At 43.1% G+C, this 18,625-nt stretch overlaps 1 protein-coding gene across 1 annotated transcript in view; it reads left to right on the top strand.

Moving 5' to 3' along the window:
• Nucleotides 1-6,967: 6,967 nt before the first annotated feature.
• The window catches only part of LOC308325209 (low-density lipoprotein receptor-related protein 8-like), a gene marked incomplete at its 5' end in the record, with an annotated part of 92,248 nt that continues 80,590 nt past the window's right edge, over nucleotides 6,968-18,625 (top strand). Inside the window, 2 exons of the mRNA XM_080777651.1 lie at nucleotides 6,968-7,061; nucleotides 7,798-7,920. Coding sequence (XP_080633777.1) covers nucleotides 6,968-7,061; nucleotides 7,798-7,920 — 217 coding nt within the window. The remainder of the gene's footprint in view (nucleotides 7,062-7,797; nucleotides 7,921-18,625) is intronic.

The following is an 18,625-nucleotide window of genomic DNA, read 5'->3' as shown; positions in this document are numbered from 1 at the left end:
TGATCAATAGAATGGCCAATTATTAAAAGAAAACTAAATAAAACGTACCTGTTCTATTCATCATCTCCACAAGACTGTCTTGCTGTTGGGTCCTGATGACACTATATCTTGCTTCCTGATGGTCTCGGTAAGGGTCAGGGTTAGGGCTGACCACATGTGGTGGATTCGGGCTGGCTCCTCTCTGAAGAAAATTAATTCGGCTGCGTCCAGAGAACGTCACCTCTTCGGATGGATCCATCATCATCTCGGGAGGTGGAACGGTGCGGAGCTGTGCATAGGTTTTTTTATCTGCCGTCTCCTCGTCCTCCACCTCCAGGACCTTGATCGTTGCCGAGCTGGACTGGGTCTGGCTGGAGGTGCCCGGGGGATCACCCTCTCCCATCGGTGTCTGTGGGTCGGTCCCACCGGCTCCAGAGTTGATCTTCTCGGAGTTCCTCACCTTCCGTTGAAGGGCCCCGATCTTTGACCTTTCCGTCACCAGTGAACATTTCCAGCACGTACAGTCCAGCAACGGGCATGACCTCATGTGCCCCTTCTGCGGGACGACGTAGCCGTGATGTCTGCATCTGGCACACTTGGGCGTCTTGTCCGCTACGCCGCGCACTTGATGTTTAGAACATGACATCTCAATTGGTTGATTATTATTATTACCGTAACTTGTAATGATACGTAGATAGCTGTTTTGTTTCATAAAACATATGATGTAGTGTAGTGCGTGCGTGGCGCGTCCTTTCCAAATGATGCCTGGTCAAGAAGTGGACCATCGGTCCAAAAAGGCCAACATTTTAAACCACCTCACTCGCAACATTGTATCAATTAGGCGTGAGAAAGTTGATAAACAAGGGTTCCCAGGAGGAGCACCCCTGCCTGTCACCTGCTTAATGGGCGCGTGGCACGTACTGTGCGGTATGTGTGTGCGGTCGTGCATGCGTACGCGTGTGTGCGCGACTGCACGCGCATAAATTTAGGGACTTTCCACTGCAGAGATCAAATGGGGTCAGTGGGGGTGGTGATTGGTGGTGACTGGTGACACACAGGTGAGGTTGGTTTGGACAATTGCTTTAGCCATATATATTTTTAGATGCTTTAAAATGATCATTATTTCCACGTTTACATAAACAGGTTTCTATATTATTTATGTTGGCACATAATAAATAATAAAAACATAAAAAACAAACAAACACCTCATTGGGCTACTTGTGAAGACGGCTATGGCCGTTTTTCGTGCAAAACTCAATTGACTAACTAAATTCTGCTTTCACTAAAACAGCCATTTAAATCACTACTGGAAACTATTATTTGGGAAAATATGGCAAACCTGTGAGCTAAAAATGAAAGATAATTGGATATGTTATTAATATTGAAACACCTTTTTACCCATAATTCTGATGAAAATCCTTTCAATTATCTCACCATCCATAATAAACATTTTATGAACAGCTGCTATAAGTAGGCCTAACGAAATTCAAGTTTCTATATTTTCCCCTGGCCGGAGCACAAAATGGAGCTCATTACCAAGGTTGGCAGTGATTCTATGCCAATGACTCATGTAATTAAATAAGCAAGAAGATCACAGGTGCCCTTGTGTGCTGTGTTTGTGTATGAGTGCATGTGCAAGTCTGTTGTGTAGGGAGAGAGGAAGAGAGGAAGATTTATCATTGTGTCTGTCAGATGTCATTTGCCCATCTGCTTGACTACGCATAAGTGTGCATAAGCTCCTGTGTGTGTGTGTGTGTGTGTGTGTGTGTGTGGGTGTGGGTGTCTGTGCGAGCGAGCGACCGTGCGCATGTGTGCATGTGTGTGTGTGTGTGTGTGTGTGTGTGTTTTCTGTAGGCCTGTTGCTGCGTTCACATGCAGGGCAGATGGAAAAGATGGAAAGCTACACAGAGTATTTGTAGCTGTTGTAGCTTTTGCAGCAGCTACAAGCGTTGGATTTGCTTCGTAGCTTCACGTCACTGACTTTCATTGACAATGAATGGTAGACTGCGTATTTGGGTCTGCCCGTGTGAAAAACCAAAGCCATTTTACTGTTGTTATAGCCTGGCATGGCGATGCTTAACCACTTTCAATGTGGCATCCCTGATTTGGGCATATCCATTATAGGCGGAAATGGTCAAACGCACAACGTGTCGAATGCGACCAGAAACACCCTGATACCACTACAGTGTCAACAGTGTAACCAGTACAAAGTTGATCCAACAGTGTTACTAAGAAAGAAACACCGGTGACATTATGATGCAGCCACCGTTCTAGAATGTCAGAGATGACTGGATAAGTGGACAGTAGTGTAGACACTGCTGAATATTCTTGGCTTCCTCACAAGTTCCAACACCCTGAACCTTAATTCCATTTTGGGAGCACTCCCAAATCCTTATTGATCCAGATGTTTTAGAGCTGTTCCCAGCAGGAGGTGTCCTAAATCCTTGCCACTTTTCCCCCTTACTCATTGGTGACCTCTCCCCACCCCGATATTCTCTGACTCTTATGCTGTATGAAATTGTCAAGGACAGTAATACAGAGATTCTCAACCTTTTTTAATTCAAGGACTCCCAGTTTGACATGCATTATAGTACACCACAGACCCCCATTTTATATAATTTCATCTCTGAAACCCAATCTACACTGAAAAATACTCAGTGTTACTATTTTAAGTCTGAGAGTATACACTCCATATGGCCCAGATTCATTAAAAACAAATAAACATTGCCTCTGAGTTTCCAAAAAATAAAACACATAAATCTAAACATAAAATTCCTCAATACACTCATTTCACTTGCACTTATCTTGGGAGTTTCAGGAAAATTCTAAAAGCATCATTATGCCACCTGAAGGTATTTCATTTTTGCACTTCTATAACAGCATCATAAGTGAGCTGTATAGTGGAGTGCTATACGTTTTAAAAAGTGACATATGTGATATGTGAAAGCACAGAATTACAATCACATTTAGCTGCTTGTACCTGTGTAGTGTGTAGTGACAAATAAACCTCCTTGATTCTTGATAAACACTATAACTGCATTTCCATTAGCATTCAGTGTATCTGTGCTGAAATCACACGCATGGATTTGAACTTTTAATGAAAGTCTCTTCAAAGCTCTCTTTGAATTAAGCTTTCGCTGCTGTATACAGTGCAATTTATATAAATTCTGTTGAACCATTTTGCAGAATCTGCCCTTAAGGAATTCTGCATTTTCTCTCTCTCTCTCTCTCTCTCTCTCTCTCTCTCTCTCTCTCTCTCTCTCTCTCTCTCTCTCTCTCTGTCTATGCCTCTCTCTCTGTGCAGATGTGCTTTTCCTACTGCTTAATCCTTGGTGTGCTAAAAGCGTTTACATTTTGTCATGATTCACTCTTCACAGCAAATTGACTGCAAACTCAATTTAGCTTGTGTTATCTCCCAGATTGATGAGATTCAAATTTTATCCAGTTAATTTCTTTCATTATGTACAGCTCCAAAGGGATTTGAATGCATGCCATGCACAACGTTGCAAATTGCTATCTATTTGAAGTGATTTTTTTTTACTTGGAATTCCCAGTACAAACATGGGGGGTATTTTTCTGTACACTGCACGGGTATCCTCCACCTGATGTTAATTTAACTGTGATCCCTTTTTAGAATCTAAATGTTAAATGACTCTCTGGATTTTACTGTGTATCACTACAATTATAACTATTTATGTTATGCAATGAGCATGTTGTGGGAAGGGGCTGGTGTCTCCCATATGTGCGGTTAACAGGACACATATCTTTTAGATAGAAGACCATTTAATTTGCCATTAGTCCAGGATTGAGGTGCACATGAGTGGAGCATATATATCTTCACCAGGCCGTCACATAAACAACTCCAGAGATCCAGAGATGTATACTCGTACAGTATACCTAAATGTGTGATGATTATGATGTGACACGTTGTGTGAGATGTTGCATGAAAACAGCCAATCTACAGATTGGCTGTTTTCATGCAACACTGCCGCACAATGAAGTATAAATCACGAATAAATTGAGGTCAGAGGGGATTAACTTCAGCATCAGTTTATCCATTACAATGACTGATTAGACTGTCAGCGATGGTATGGCCTATTTGACTGACAGCATTGTTGGGTCTGGCAGAAAGCCACCGTGTCCTGTAAATACCATTGTTGCACTGTTCCCTGCTCTGAGGACTGTAACCCCATTGTGTTAAGCAAGAGCAATAACAGCAGCACCGTGTGGTTAATGATAGAGATGCGAGGGCCACACAGCCACAGAGAAACTATATAGTGTCCACTTCACTTTAACTATTTGCATATGGACATGTGTAACTTTTCATAATTGTAGCAGTTCATATATACAGTACTGTGTGTGTGTGTGTGTGTGTGTGTGTGTGTGTGTGTGGGGAGGGTGGAGGTTGGGGGGCCTCATGGTGCTACAGCCTGGGGCCCAAAGCTACAGTGGACCAGAGCCAACCAACTATACTTTCGGGGGGAAAGTATAGTTGGTTGGCTCTGGTCCGCTGCATCGCGGCATAGAAAGCAATATTCTCTCGTGCCTCGATCTGGGTTTCCAAGGCTACTCGGTACCTGACTCACCTGCTGGTGTGTTCATGCGTCTGCAGCTAAATCTGCATTAATTATCATACATAACACTCCATAGAGGACGATACGCAAGGTAATAGGCTTCAGTGCTCTGTGTCATATGCCACGTATAGGGACGGCAATTGTGAGTATACTTTGGAGCTATGTGCTACAGCAGTTTAAAAATGTCAGCAGGCATTGTTTCTTTGTGGACATCTCATTCCAAAAAGGTAGAAAGAATCAGTAGGTTATCATTGCTGCCTATGTTGTATTGTAGTTTAAATAGACTGGACTGTTAAACGTTAAGACGTTCTGTGCTGAGATATTGTTATTTCCTTCTGAGAGCTGGGGTGTGGAGGACCCGAAGCATGGTCCAAGCCCGGGGCCCCGGAAAGTCTCAACCTGGCCCTGTGTGCATTACTGTGTGTGTGTTTTATGATAAATGTTTCAAAATAGTAAATGTTAACAGTCATGCTGCTAGCTGCACTGTACATACACTGTAGCTTTTTGTAACGGTGTTCGGTTTAATTTGTGTTTCTTGTTCTGTGGCTAAAAAACAGATACATGTCTCAATAGATTGTGCTAAATAAATTTGCTTTCCTCTGTGTGGTGAGGCTGGAGAGTAAAGAATTGGTCCATTGGAGTGAACAGATTTGTCATCGTCCCACCCACATAAGGCCTGCATGTGTGGCAGCCTCCAGTCCAGTGTCATCTTAATTTCTCTGAAGCATACTCTTCAATAACTTATTTTATTTGTGTCTCTCTCACTTTCTTCCTTCCTTCAGCCGTCCAAACCAAATGTGTCCCCACACGCAGGAACCCACAGTTGCACAAAATTGCCTGACCTCCTGATCCCCCTTTTCTATTTGCTGCTGCCAGGCTTTGGCTCTATTAACTGTCTGTGAAGTCAAATTGATCCATGGCCGCCTGGGTGGGTGTGATATAGCTACCAGTGCTGTTTTAATGGCCCCTGTCTTCTTCTCAACATTCCGTCTCTCTCTCTCTCTCTCTCTCTCTCTCTCATCTAGAAAATGATCAACCATTTATTCAATGTCATAACTCATTTAATTGTAGTGGATTGTAGATGGTTTTATTTAATGACCTTATTAATGGGGGGGGGCTTGGGGAGCAGCTAGGGGCTATATCTTGGTCAGGGACACTTTGACATAGACTGGTGTTGGGAGGGGAACAGATAGCCTATCTGTAGGCTACTTTACTTGAGTAATAGTGTTTGGGGGAAACAAATATTCCACTTTTGACTCCACTAATTTCTAGGAAGGGGAAAACAATACATTATGAATTAATAAGCAAGCAGTAGTCTACTGCAGTACTTAAATGTAATTGAGTTGAGTATTATTTGGCCAGGAGTAGTTCCTATCTACATACTCTTTGTCAAATAACCTATGACAGTGAGTCCCCGGGTGAACCCGGACATGTTGAATGAGTACACCAAGGTTTTATGTTAGAAATGTAGAGTATGGGTCCCCAGCATGTAGAAACTGTCGGATGCTAACCTGCATATGTTGAGAAATTTTCATAATTGGCATAATATGTGACCATACATACCATTAAAATTAACAACCTGAAGGCAAGAAATCCACAATTTCATCAAGCTTTATGTAGCATGTGACGTGTCAAACTAGGGTTTTTTATGATGCTGAATCCACTCCAAGCATTAATTTTGCAACAACAAAACACTCCATGAGCTAAAAACGGCCATAGCTTACTTCTTAGCCCAAGGAGTGTTTTTGTGCAAAGAGAGAGAGAGAGAGAGAGAGAGAGAGAGAGAGAGAGAGAGAGAGAGAGAGAGAGAGAGAGAGAGAGAGAGAGAGAGAGAGGCAGGGCAGGAGGGGAGTTGCAACACTCAGTTCACACAGGTGTGATTTTTTTCTTATAGGTTAAGGTATGGTCACATATTATGCCAATTATGAAAATTGCTCAACATGTGCAGGTTAGCATCCGGCAGTTTCTACATGCTACATACTCAACATTTATAACAAAAAGATTTGGTGTACTCAACATGTTCACATTTTGGCAAGTGGACTATATTTATATAGTTCATACCACTGGATAAAATGCTATGGTTGTGTGCTCCTCCAATATTTCATCCAAGTGCATGTGTACACTGACGAAATGAAAATCCTTTTGGCACATAAGCTTGAAATTGAGCTGCTACAACTGAGTAGAATAGGACAGCAGGACATTGGAACATAATATGAAAATATAGACTTTCTTATAGTATAGGCTAATCGTCATCTTGGCACAATCCCCGCCCTCACGGCGTCATCGCCATCACCGGTTCATTTGGCTGCTGAGGCAGAGGGTCTTGTTGGAGGCAGCAGCCAGCAGTACCACCGTCGCATCGCTAGAGGAAAGGCTGCGTGGGTCTCTGACTGCCTTTTGTTTGTGGATGTTGGATGAACACAGCATCACCTCCTCCAGAAATGTGGACGGATATAAGGAAATTACTACTTTTTAATTTGTTAGTCCTGAAGCTCCATTCGTCGGACGGTGAGTTCGGTTTATTTTGTGTTTCTTAATTGTTCTGTGGCTAAAAAACAGATACATGTATCAATAGCTATTAAATAAATTCGCTTTCCTCTGTGCGGTGAGGCTGGAGAGTAGCCCGACTGAACTGACTGCCTGCCTGGAAGCGTTCCTGCTGGCACACACACATGCTAGGATATAATCTTCTACTGAGAGGGAGTCTCTCAGTCTCACACACATTTTAAACCTATTCATAATTTACAGCGATGCATTTTTAATGGCCAGTAGTATAGTTTAGTAAGAGTATTATGATTCAGTCAGTGACAGTGTAAGGTCCATTAAGGGGGAATGCCATCGTCTCATCATGGTACATGTGGCTGACTGTACGAGCATCCATGCTGCAACAGAGGAGGCAGTTGTTGCCTATATGTGGTAAATAGTGCCTATAGTCTGCCTACATTAAATCGAATTTATGCCGGACATTGTTGACAGATAAGATAAGTAGCCTACGCAGCCCACGTTGATTCTAGGAACAAGAAGGAAAAGCATGACAGAATCATTGTAATTGCCCAGAAAAAGTAGACTATTATGTGTAGCACGAAACCAAACGAGCCATGCAGTGAGGCAGCCAGGCTCTCAGTCTCAACGCCCCCGCCTTAATTGACTGCTGAATATCAATTAGGCATTCATTTGCAAATGCAAATGACAGCTGGACGCGTTTGTTGTGGCTGAACCGTTTTGTTTTCCTTTTCTTCGGCAGCAGCAACGACAGAGGAGTGCGAGGATGGACAGTTTCAATGCAATAACACGAGGTGTATACCGACCATCTGGAGGTGTGACGACGATGACGACTGTTCGGACAACAGCGACGAGGAAAACTGTCGTAAGTGTAAAGGAAACAAATCACTAATTTCCTCAATAACGCCTATCTGGAATTCTGGACGAATGAACCACACTGGGTTACTCCACGTTGTGTAAAAAAAATAAATATATAATCTTTTGAATTCCATTGACATGCCATTGACAATGAATGGCCACCTTTGAGTGTTTAAACATTGTGTTTACACAAACCCTCAACGCTGGACATAGGAGGGGCTAGCGCCCCTCAAAAACAGAAAGCTAATCATAACATTCCCATGTTATTTATGTGAGCACTATAGTCATAGGAAACTATTTAAAAATGTAGGAGCATAAAAAGCCAATTCTGAAATGTTATCAACAGACAGACATGACCCATGCACCGACCTGAAATTGCTCCATTTACAGTAAGCTGTATATACACACTGTGTGGGCGTAGAATTTTTTTATTAGAGCTTCCATGCAGACGCGAATGAGTTTAATTTCACTGTGCCTTTAACTCTTATGAGCCAGAAAATGTATGCATTTCCCCGGAAAAAGGCCCTAGGATACACAAATCACCTATTCGCTGTGTCCCTTTTAGCAGTGTTGTGCTTGTATTGTTTTTGTCCTCACTGCACATTTGATATGCAGAAGCATCATTTTGTTTTGACAAACGCAGGCAGGGTTTTCAAGGCAAGTTAACACATAGACTGCTACAGGTTCTAGCGGACCCTGGCTTACTGGTGCTGAAGGCTTAACATGGGCTTTTTGAACTTTTTGGGGGGCCCACAGCGAGGGGCCTCTTATAGCGAGAATCACAATCGCATAAATAAAAAGAAAGCCCAACTTGTCCACTTCAATTTAAAAAAAAAATTATGATTCTACCATCTTCCATTCTGGAGATATTGACCTTTTTCTAACACCTGCTTTTGCCTGCACGCTGCTTGTGAAAAAAAACAACAGAGATATGGAGGCCTGAAGTTGACAGACATTTCAGTTCAGTTTTTTTAGTTCAAAAGACCGATATAAAATTGAGCACAAATAATATCCTATACAAACCATATACCGAATGAAAGCCCTGAATGTCTACTTTTAGGAGGAAAACAGTACACATTGTACACATATACAGTTTGTCACTAATTGGCTATTGAATGCAGCTTGCGCCCACCAGAGAACTTTAGAGAAGGCATGGACCCGAAGAACTATTATTCACAAAATAAGGCCTATAGCGACATGTACATACTATATACCGTATGAAACAGTAGACTCTCTGCTTTCATAAGAAAAATACCACCCAGAAAAATCACACCCCTGTGAAGTGAGCAGTGCAATTGCACTGCTCACTTCACAGGGGTGTGATTTTTATTATTATTACAGTATTAGTATTTTTCTTATGAAAGCAGAGAGTCGACTGTTTCATACGGTATATAGTATGTACATGTCGCTATAGGCCTTATTTTGTGAATAATAGTTATTCAGGCCCATGCCATCTCTAAAGTTCTCTGAAAAAGATAATTTTAGAGAGCATGGACCTAACAACTAAATATTCACAAAATAAGGCCTATAGCGACATGTACATACTATATACCGTATGAAACAGAATACTCTCTGCTTTCATAAGAAAAATACTAATACTGTAATAATAATAGAAATCACACCCCAGTGAAGTGAGCAGTGCAATGTTGCACTGCTCACTTCACAACATTGCACTGCTCACTTCACAGGGGTGTGATTTTTATTATTACGAGTAAGACGCGCGAACGCGGAAGGCGAACGCAGATCGTAAATTGCAATAACAATTAGAATAAATTACAGACATGATCTGCAGGGTGTCATAGTTAGTGCTTGGACCACGCCAGCTCCATATATGGTCACAAAAGACGCCATCACACTCATGTCACCATGACTCAGCCATAACCATATAAGGAGTCCCCAAAGCAGGACCACGCCATCACACTCATGTCACCATGACTCACAAATCACTCAGCTCCATATATGGGCACAAAAGGGCCAGGTCCACATATACAGTAAGCGGGACAGACAGACACACACACACACACACACACACACACACACACACAGACAGACAGACAGACAGACAGACAGACAGACGTGATCTGCTAGGTCTCATAGTAAGTGCTCATTGCATTCGCAATTACAGTATTAGTTTTTTTCTTATGAAAGCAGAGAGTCTTGATGCACATTATCTGATCATAAAACGGACTTGGAAACTTTCTTCAATCGTAGCCCCATATGTGCCCTCTCCCTACGCTCATTGAACTCATTCTGTGATTCGAGCTACAAACAATCGCAGTAACGGGGGGGGGGGGGGGGGCAACTAGGCTTTGAGGAAATGATCTTGCATAATCAACATTATTGTCGATTGTCGTGTGCCGCTCCAAACATGTCCAGACATACCACTAACCTCATCGATCCAGTCTCGCGTATCTATAAGGTGAGACGCGAGACTGGATCGGATTGTGTCTGGACATGTTTGGAAAAAAAAACAACGACGATCGTGGATGGATCACATCCATGATGGATGCGGCAGAAGCAGAAGCAGCACGCAACGTTATTGTCGATTGTCGTGTGCCGCTCCAAACATGTCCAGACATACCACTAACCTCATCGATCCAGTCTCGCGTATCTATAAGGTGAGACGCGAGACTGGATCGGATTGTGTCTGGACATGTTTGGAAAAAAAAACAACGACGATCGTGGATGGATCACATCCATGATGGATGCGGCAGAAGCAGAAGCAGCACGCAACGTGTTTGGAAGAAAAAATACGAGAAAGCACCACCTGTCGTTGCAAGACAAACACCCGTATGTTGCTGATAGACAGATAATAATCGATCCGATTTTGTCCTGCCGTTCATTTTATCACATTAGGTGCAGGGCAGGCTGCTCGACGGTGAGTTTATAATAGCCTGTTGTAACGAGAAAGGGGGGTGGATGGATGGATGCCTTATGATGGATGCGAGCAAAGCAACAGCAGCAGCAGTACGGCTTGCGATCAGCGACCAACGTATCATGGCGGGCCCTCGATAATGATGTGCAATCTGTCCATGACTAACTCCACATGTTATTGGCAAACGTTACGTTATGAAATCAAATGCCGATCGTTGCAGGTTTATATACGGGCAGAGAGCAAATCGCGTTGTATCTTGTTCCGAGAATGAGAGTGAGTGCAAGCCTTGCAGTTGAAAGCAGTGGGGACTCGGGAGTGGGGGGGGAACTGCCAATGCGATCCAAGAGGAAGAGACCCCCCCCCCCACCATTCTCCCTCGGGAGAAACCATGTAGAAACAGGAGGGGAGGGGGAATCGAGTGTATTCACACAAACAAGAGCATTGTCCCATCCATTTTAGATCCCCTGACATCTGCGTTGGTCTATGCCGGACGGCCGTCTCCAATACGTCGTACGTCCTCGCATAGACCAACCAATAGGCGGTGCCAGACGCTTCTCAGACCAACACCTCTTTTCAGCAGGGGGGGGTTTTAACTCTTTTTAGAGCCGATCGGTGTTACATTATGAGTTGTCCGGGCGCAAATATAGTTGAACCATAGTAATCAATAAAAAAACGTTTTTTGGACCATAAAACGTATAAAAACGTCTTGCGCTTCTTGCGCTCGGCTATAATAAAACGTTTAAAAACGCTTTGCGCATTCGATGAGTTAAGGAGCACAGGTGCAAATCCACCTCACTGCCTGCCTGAGAGAGTAAACTTGTAGGTTGGGTTGGCTGCTTTGGGCCACACCATGGGCTGGTGATTCAATGCCATGTGTGTTCATCTTGTTGCTTCTTGTGCTATTTTGGGACTGTATGGGACAGCAGGGTAATCAATGCACTTCACGTATGGTATTGGACGTCGCACACACAGCAACACACGTGACGCACACATGAATATTCTATGTTAGGGTGTAACAACAATCAATAAAGTGAGAACCGAATGACCTTAAATTAAAACAACAGTATAACGTAGTACAGCTAGAGATTACTCGCCTGTGAAAAAAGCCACCATGCATGCCAGTGTGATTGTCAAATTAAATTCCTCCACATATTGAGAACCACACACAGCAGTTTCATAGGAATGTGTGCTTGACTGGTTCTGGTTGTGCACACAGATCTCTCGGTGAGAACCAGTAGCTTGTATTCCAGAAGAATGCTCTGACTGAAACCAATGAGGTTAAGCCAGTACTGAACAAGCTTTGTTCATTTGCCATGTTGGCTATATTCTTTTGTCTTGGTTAATTGTGTCACAGGAGGAATTCCCGTAGCACCAGTAGGCCCATTTCTTCAGGCCTTTTGGGGAAAACGGGTCATTTGGAGCATCTTTCTTCCTGAAACATTCATGTGGGACCAGAAAGACACGCACAATCCGATGTTCCGAACTCTTGTTTGGTTGTCATTGTTTTGTGAGACGTTTCTCTCTCTCTCACTCACACACACACACACACACACACACACACACACACACACACACACACACGCACAGTCTGAGGGTGTTTTTATTTCCATCTGCCAGAGTCTCTTCTGATTGCATTTAAGATCCGAGTGAAAGCATATTTGCGCTGAAAGGCTTTAAAGCTGAGACTGCCATTTGTAGATTACAACAGGACCATGTTGTATACGTATCATTCTATTAAAGGGTCAGCCAGTGCCCCGTGTCCATTTCTTCCAGGTGCAAGCGTGCATGTAACTGCAAGCAGGTGGATATTTAATTTGCTCCATCTCAAGCAGGCACCCTCTTAACAGCTAGACCAATATCACCTGAGCCTCAGCCGTGATTGTCTACTTTTGGACATGACACTGACTCTTTCCCCGTGTTGGGTAATCATGTGTTTCTATTCAAATTATTTCTTAGCGTTTTGTTCACTGAGTTGTTAAGCTGATGAAGGGACGATAAGACACAAGGAGAGGCAGTCTTGGGTAGTGGGCTGTAGGCCGCTGTACTTTTCCTAGATTTTCCTAGATCACATTTTGTTAGTTCAGAGGTTGTTGTTTACTTGTGTTTTCATCACATCAGGCTGTTCTGTTAGTACAGAGTGCTGCCTCTCAAATCGGTAATGAAATCCACACAATATCCTGACAAGTAGGGCTCCACAAAAATGATATTGAAAAATGCAAATGTTGAATTACTTTATATTATGATTTAAACTTGTGGTTGTCCAGCCTGATGTGTGTACCAAATAAGAGTAGCTCTATAATGTGACTGAATGTTAATTTGATATATTGTTCTGCCCTTGATCGGTCAGAACCCACCTGATCTTTGAGATGACAGGTTCTTGTAATTGAGAGGTTTTAATGTCCATAATCTAGTTATTGTGTTATGTACACCAATGTTTATGTTGTTATGCACCCAGATCATCTCCCCTCCCCCTCAATGTCCTCCTCCTGTCACCCCATCCCCCATTAGACACCCCCCCCCCCGAGCGCCCCGCTATCCTTCTATGCGATATGTTCTACCATCCCCCAACATCACATCTAGATTCCCTACTGACCCTGTTCACTTTATTCACACTCATACATGCATAATGACACTTGTAAGCATGCGTGGTCACTACATATTATGGCCAAGACAGTCTCACACACACACACACACACACACACACACACACACACACACACACACACACAGTATATGACATGCACATGTGCGTGCACACATTTCATTGACTACAATCATACACTGGCTTATACACAAAGATGCAAACAGATGCCAAGTCTGCAATGACTCACACGGTTACTCTTCCCAGCTGAATTAAAATGTAAATTCTTGTAGTTATGGTAGATTCCACTCTGTACATTTGCAGCTTCCCAGCTGCAAAAGATATCCAACTAGGATTTTTAATAAGTGGCCATCTTGTCTTTTGGATAGAACAGTAGGAGAAGCAACAAAGGAGATTTTTTTTGTGTTGTGAAGTCAGATGTTGTGCCATCTCTTGACATGGAGATGCCTTCTCTGGTGGTTAGGGAAATATCTCTCTGGATGTCTGTCTGTCGAGTCCTACATTATTATCAGGACCTTTTCCTCCTGTCTTCTTGTCCAGATTTGGATTTGAATCTTTCACATTTGCAAGTAAAAGACTCTACGTTGCCTACTAGTGTAGGCTAGGGTATCCAAAAAGAACGTACCTACAGTAAAGTACATGTTTGCCGTGTGACACTGTCAAACTGGAGTATCAATTAAGCAGTATACAGTATGCACGCCATCCTCACCCCCTGAGCAGCTAGGGTTCCAAAGTCTATGATTAATTGTGCCTTCCTCTGCATTGTCATAAACTCAATCCTGGTTGTCGTCAGATTCTTTATGCATCAGGAAATGTGTGAGATAGAGCAGAGACACCCACAGCCTGTGGTAACTGGAGTTTTTATTAACCCAATCTGGTTTTAACTAAGCATTATGTTATGCTTTAGCTATTGAAAAATAGCAGATCTACAAGCTCATAGCGTGCCACCGAGCGGCACAAATCTTTGAATATATATTCTTTCAGAGCGAACGTCTTTTTTTATTTCGACGTCGGGCCTAAATGGGTTAAGCATATCCTGTCCTTAAACGGCATGTCCTTAAATGGCAGCCACATGAGATATTGGTTGATCCTAATCCTACGTTTAAGATGTGGTTTTGGGGTTTCTGCAGCCACTAGTGCTACCTGTACCTGCTTGCCCAAATGTGGAATAATACTTCATAGTCAGAAACACATGGGAACCACCATGGCATCTTGCTTATGCTGTGAGCCCCGCAACAGCATTCTGGTTGTGTATTTCTAACCCCATTTAGGTTGTTTTGCACCACTACTGGCTTGTTCATACATAGTCACCTTAAACAGCCCCTGTCAGCCCCTGTCCGCGTCAGTGGGCGCCCCTCACTTCACGAGTGATTTTTGTATTGTGAGGACAAAAGGACAAAATTAGATATAACTAGTCCTTACCCGTTCTGAATATATGAACAGCAAATTATGTTCAGTGTGGGTAATGCGATATAATAGATCACATTACTGATAGGGGGGGGGGGGGAATTGATTACAGATGGTCTTGGGAAGTTGGGTTGGGCACAAAAGTAGGCTAATTAAACGTTTCTTGTGCAAGTAAATGCTGTAGTGCAATCATAAGTACACCATTGATGTGTGATGTACATTTTGTGGTGATATTCTGCCTATAAATGGAAGTTATTGAATATTTTCACGTTCGGTGTTGCACTTTGTAGACCGTCCCTAACCGCTCACCGTCTGCTGCCCATGGAGATATAAGCTATGAAGCGGGAGGTTGGCTTTTTGGGCTGCAAAGCAAGTTGTAGTTTGTTCTTTATATAATCAGGTTAAGAATGAGATGTTTTGTGTGATTTAGGGATGTGTCGTTCCTGAGTTTTTGAGCCAGCGTTGGTCATTGCATCTGTTTTGTTGCCAAGGCAATTCCCCGTCCGGGCGGATTTAAACCCTGTTGTTGTTGCGTGCTAACGGTAGGCGGTTAAGAAAAGGTCAAATTAATTTAATTAAGATGATTGTTAGAAGGTTTGGCGTGTGTAATGCAGGGCAGATTGAGGTTGGAGGACAGGGCTGCGCGGCGCTGGGTGCCGTGAGGCTGTTCGTGCGTCGTGGCGACCAAGCAAAATAGACAGCGACCGAGCGGCCGGTAAATGTATAGATAGATAACACTTCCTAAAGCATTGCCACCAGCCTACGCAAAACATAGCGAAACATGCCGTTTTTTATGTGGGCTGGCTGGGCAAGCCGCCGACACAGAGAATGCATTGGGAAGTGTTGTGTCTATTCTCTATTGGCAAGGTTCCGCATAAAAGACTATGGGTATGGGGTCATTAAGCATGAATAAGACAAACATAAAAAACCATATAGACTTGGCTGCCACATGAAGTGAGGGGCACCTTTAATCATAATGTATATGAGGATGAAGAGTTGGCCACACATGACGTCACAGGTGGAACACAGAAAGACAGGCGTTGGAGGGGCTTGCGTGCCCCTAAAAAGTAGCATTCATGTAAAATGCAGGGACAAAGTGAGCTTAATATTATGGGATATTTGGATATTTATTGTTCACCTGTTGCTAGCTTATCCCCTGCATCCAATCTTCCAGCCTCCTTCTCATGTTTCAGAAGCAGGATAAGAGATATTCCTGTTGGAGACACCATTCAGACCTTTTAATGGATATTTAGATCCAGAGCCTATTCTAATTATTCTCTTCTCTTCTCTTCTCTTCTCTTCTCTTCTCTTCTCTTCTCTTCTCTTCTCTTCTCTTCTCTTCTCTTCTCTCCCCCCCTCCTTCCCACCACATCAGTTTGTGTTTTCTTCTGTGCTGCTGTCAGTGCACATCACAACAAGTGTCTTTTGGGCAGTCAGCTGCAAAATGCAGGGATTGCAGATGTGTGTTTGTGTGCAGGGCTATCAGCCACTCCCTAGCCCTTTCCTTTGTGTATAAATGATTCCAGTTCCCCTCTGTATTATCCAGCCCCCCTCTCTATTCTCAGTGTATGTCCACGTCCGACTAGGTGATGTTTTTGACAGTAGGAGCTGTCAAAAAGCTGTTAAGCGTGGAAAAATAAAGACATAGGAGAGACAGTGAAGCTGAATAGAGACAGGGAAATACAACAGCCAGGGGCACAGTTTGTTCACCATTTTTGTTCATAAGTATTGCCATATTTTCGTCCACTATTGAAAGTGGACGTTTAGTTTTCATGTATTATTCGTAAACTGTTTTGAGACCTGTGCTGACAGTTTTGAGACCCAGTGAGGTACTTCAAGCAGCCAATTCATTTCAGACACTCACTGGTTTGGGCAATTCCTCCCAGTGTGTGTCAGATCAACTTCCATTTTTTTGGTGCATTTCTTCTAACATCAAGTGTAGAAAACACCCACAAGCCATTGCTTTGATCCAACCTATGTTCATTATCAAGCGCATCTGTGCGAACCCCTCAGAAGTGTGTTATTGCGACCGCAGGTCATTTTGGTCCGTCAGTCAGTGTATCACGCAAAATCCCCATACATGGGAAAGCCAATATATGGAGATCAATATTGGCCAGCAACTCTACATGAAACTCTGACCTCAAACCCTTAGATCTCCATTAATGGATATATGTGCGAACCTGTCCTGACATTCCATGTTGATCCTTCCCCATCCATCCTTCCTCTTTGATGTCTCCATTTTGACTGATACCTGTCCATGTAAACTCTAGACGGGCCTGCCCCAATGTTATTAAAGGACCACTTCACCACTTTTCAACCTATCTTCATATAATAGGTCCTCACTGGCGGGAGTTGCCAGACATCTTTCAGGGACATGGTTCATTTTGCTAAGCGGGAATGAAAGCATACATGCTCCTCTGCTTTCGATATCCATCTCTGCTTCTGGTCAGACTGTCACTGCATTAAATATGTGCATTTCCTGTTGAGAACTGTAAACTACCTGATATGTTTGATATTTGTTTGATAACAATATCACAATTCTACAAACTAGAACAGTGCCCGTGGGGCCTCTACAGCGGTGCCCGTTGGGCATTCACCTACTTGGAACGATGCAAGTTGGAAATGCATGCCCCACCCAGATATTATGTGTTGGAGCCTCTACAGTGGTGCCTTTTGGGCACTGGCCTACTTGGAACGATGCAAGTTGGAAATGAATGCCCCACCCAGATATTATGTCTGTTTCCCTTTTATGCCCATATATGGAGTGCTGTGAGGTTAGAACAGGCCAGCTCCATATATGGACGATGGGCAGGGGCCTGGTCAGGAGCCCAGGCAGAGGTCATTTTGCGGCGGTTCTGGACAACCAAGGGTCCGACCGACTCGACACTGGGCACTGCACCCCCTGCTGTGGTGTGGAACACGTGTGTCGAATTTGAAGTCGGTGGGGCTAACGGTTCTCGAGTTACGTGGACTACACACACACAGACATACATTCAGACAGAAACTTGGTGCATTGATAGATAGATGGATAGATAGATAGATAGATGTTTCTCAAAAAGCTCTACAAGCTCACAACATGTCGGGATACGTTGCACTTGTTTGTATAGGTTGAAGTGGTTAAATGTGCCCTCTGCAGTTTTTTCACAAATGGAACCATGCTCACGGTCACGGATGCAGGCATGCGCCTCCTGACCCACCTAACTTGCATCATTTACTCCTTGATAGAATTTAATGTCATCATCGCCTTCAGACATCACGTTCACTTTTCATTTTGAGAAGACAAATTAAATAATGTCTCTGGAAACTGCATTAATATGCAGTCATGCCTTATGACAAATACGGCATATTACTTTGGTTATTAGTAATTAATTTGGTTAACCACTTAATAAGCCATGCACTCAGATCTAAGCAGATAAGGGTCACATACTGACGATTTATATTTTCAGATTCCCCCTCCCGCAATTTTGTATAATTGGGTAAATAGTAATTTGATAAAAAGTCTTGGTAAAATGATTATAGACTGCGGTAGTTACTCTCAAATAGGTCTCTATGTAAGGGCATGTTTTGGGGTTTCAGGATCCATGGTCATGCATACAGCATTACAAAACAGAGGCTACTGTGTCATATCAATGGATATTCAGAGACTGTTATCTCTGAGATTGCTATCATTTTGGAAAAATAAATAAATAAAATGTGTCCCCTTCATTTCATTTAATCAAATGACTAACATCAGCATGCAAGGACTCAAATCGACTCCCAGTCTGGGTGCACCCAAGCGGAGAAACTGTGCCTACTGTTGTTCTTTTGAATGAGTTTCAGAAGTGAATT

This window comes from Protomyctophum bolini (genome assembly GCF_963924005.1).
Source record: "Protomyctophum bolini genome assembly, chromosome: 12".
NCBI classification, from domain to species: Eukaryota; Metazoa; Chordata; class Actinopteri; order Myctophiformes; family Myctophidae; genus Protomyctophum; species Protomyctophum bolini.
The sequence above is the reverse complement of the archived record's forward strand: the minus strand, read 5'-3'. Positions and strand labels throughout refer to the sequence as shown.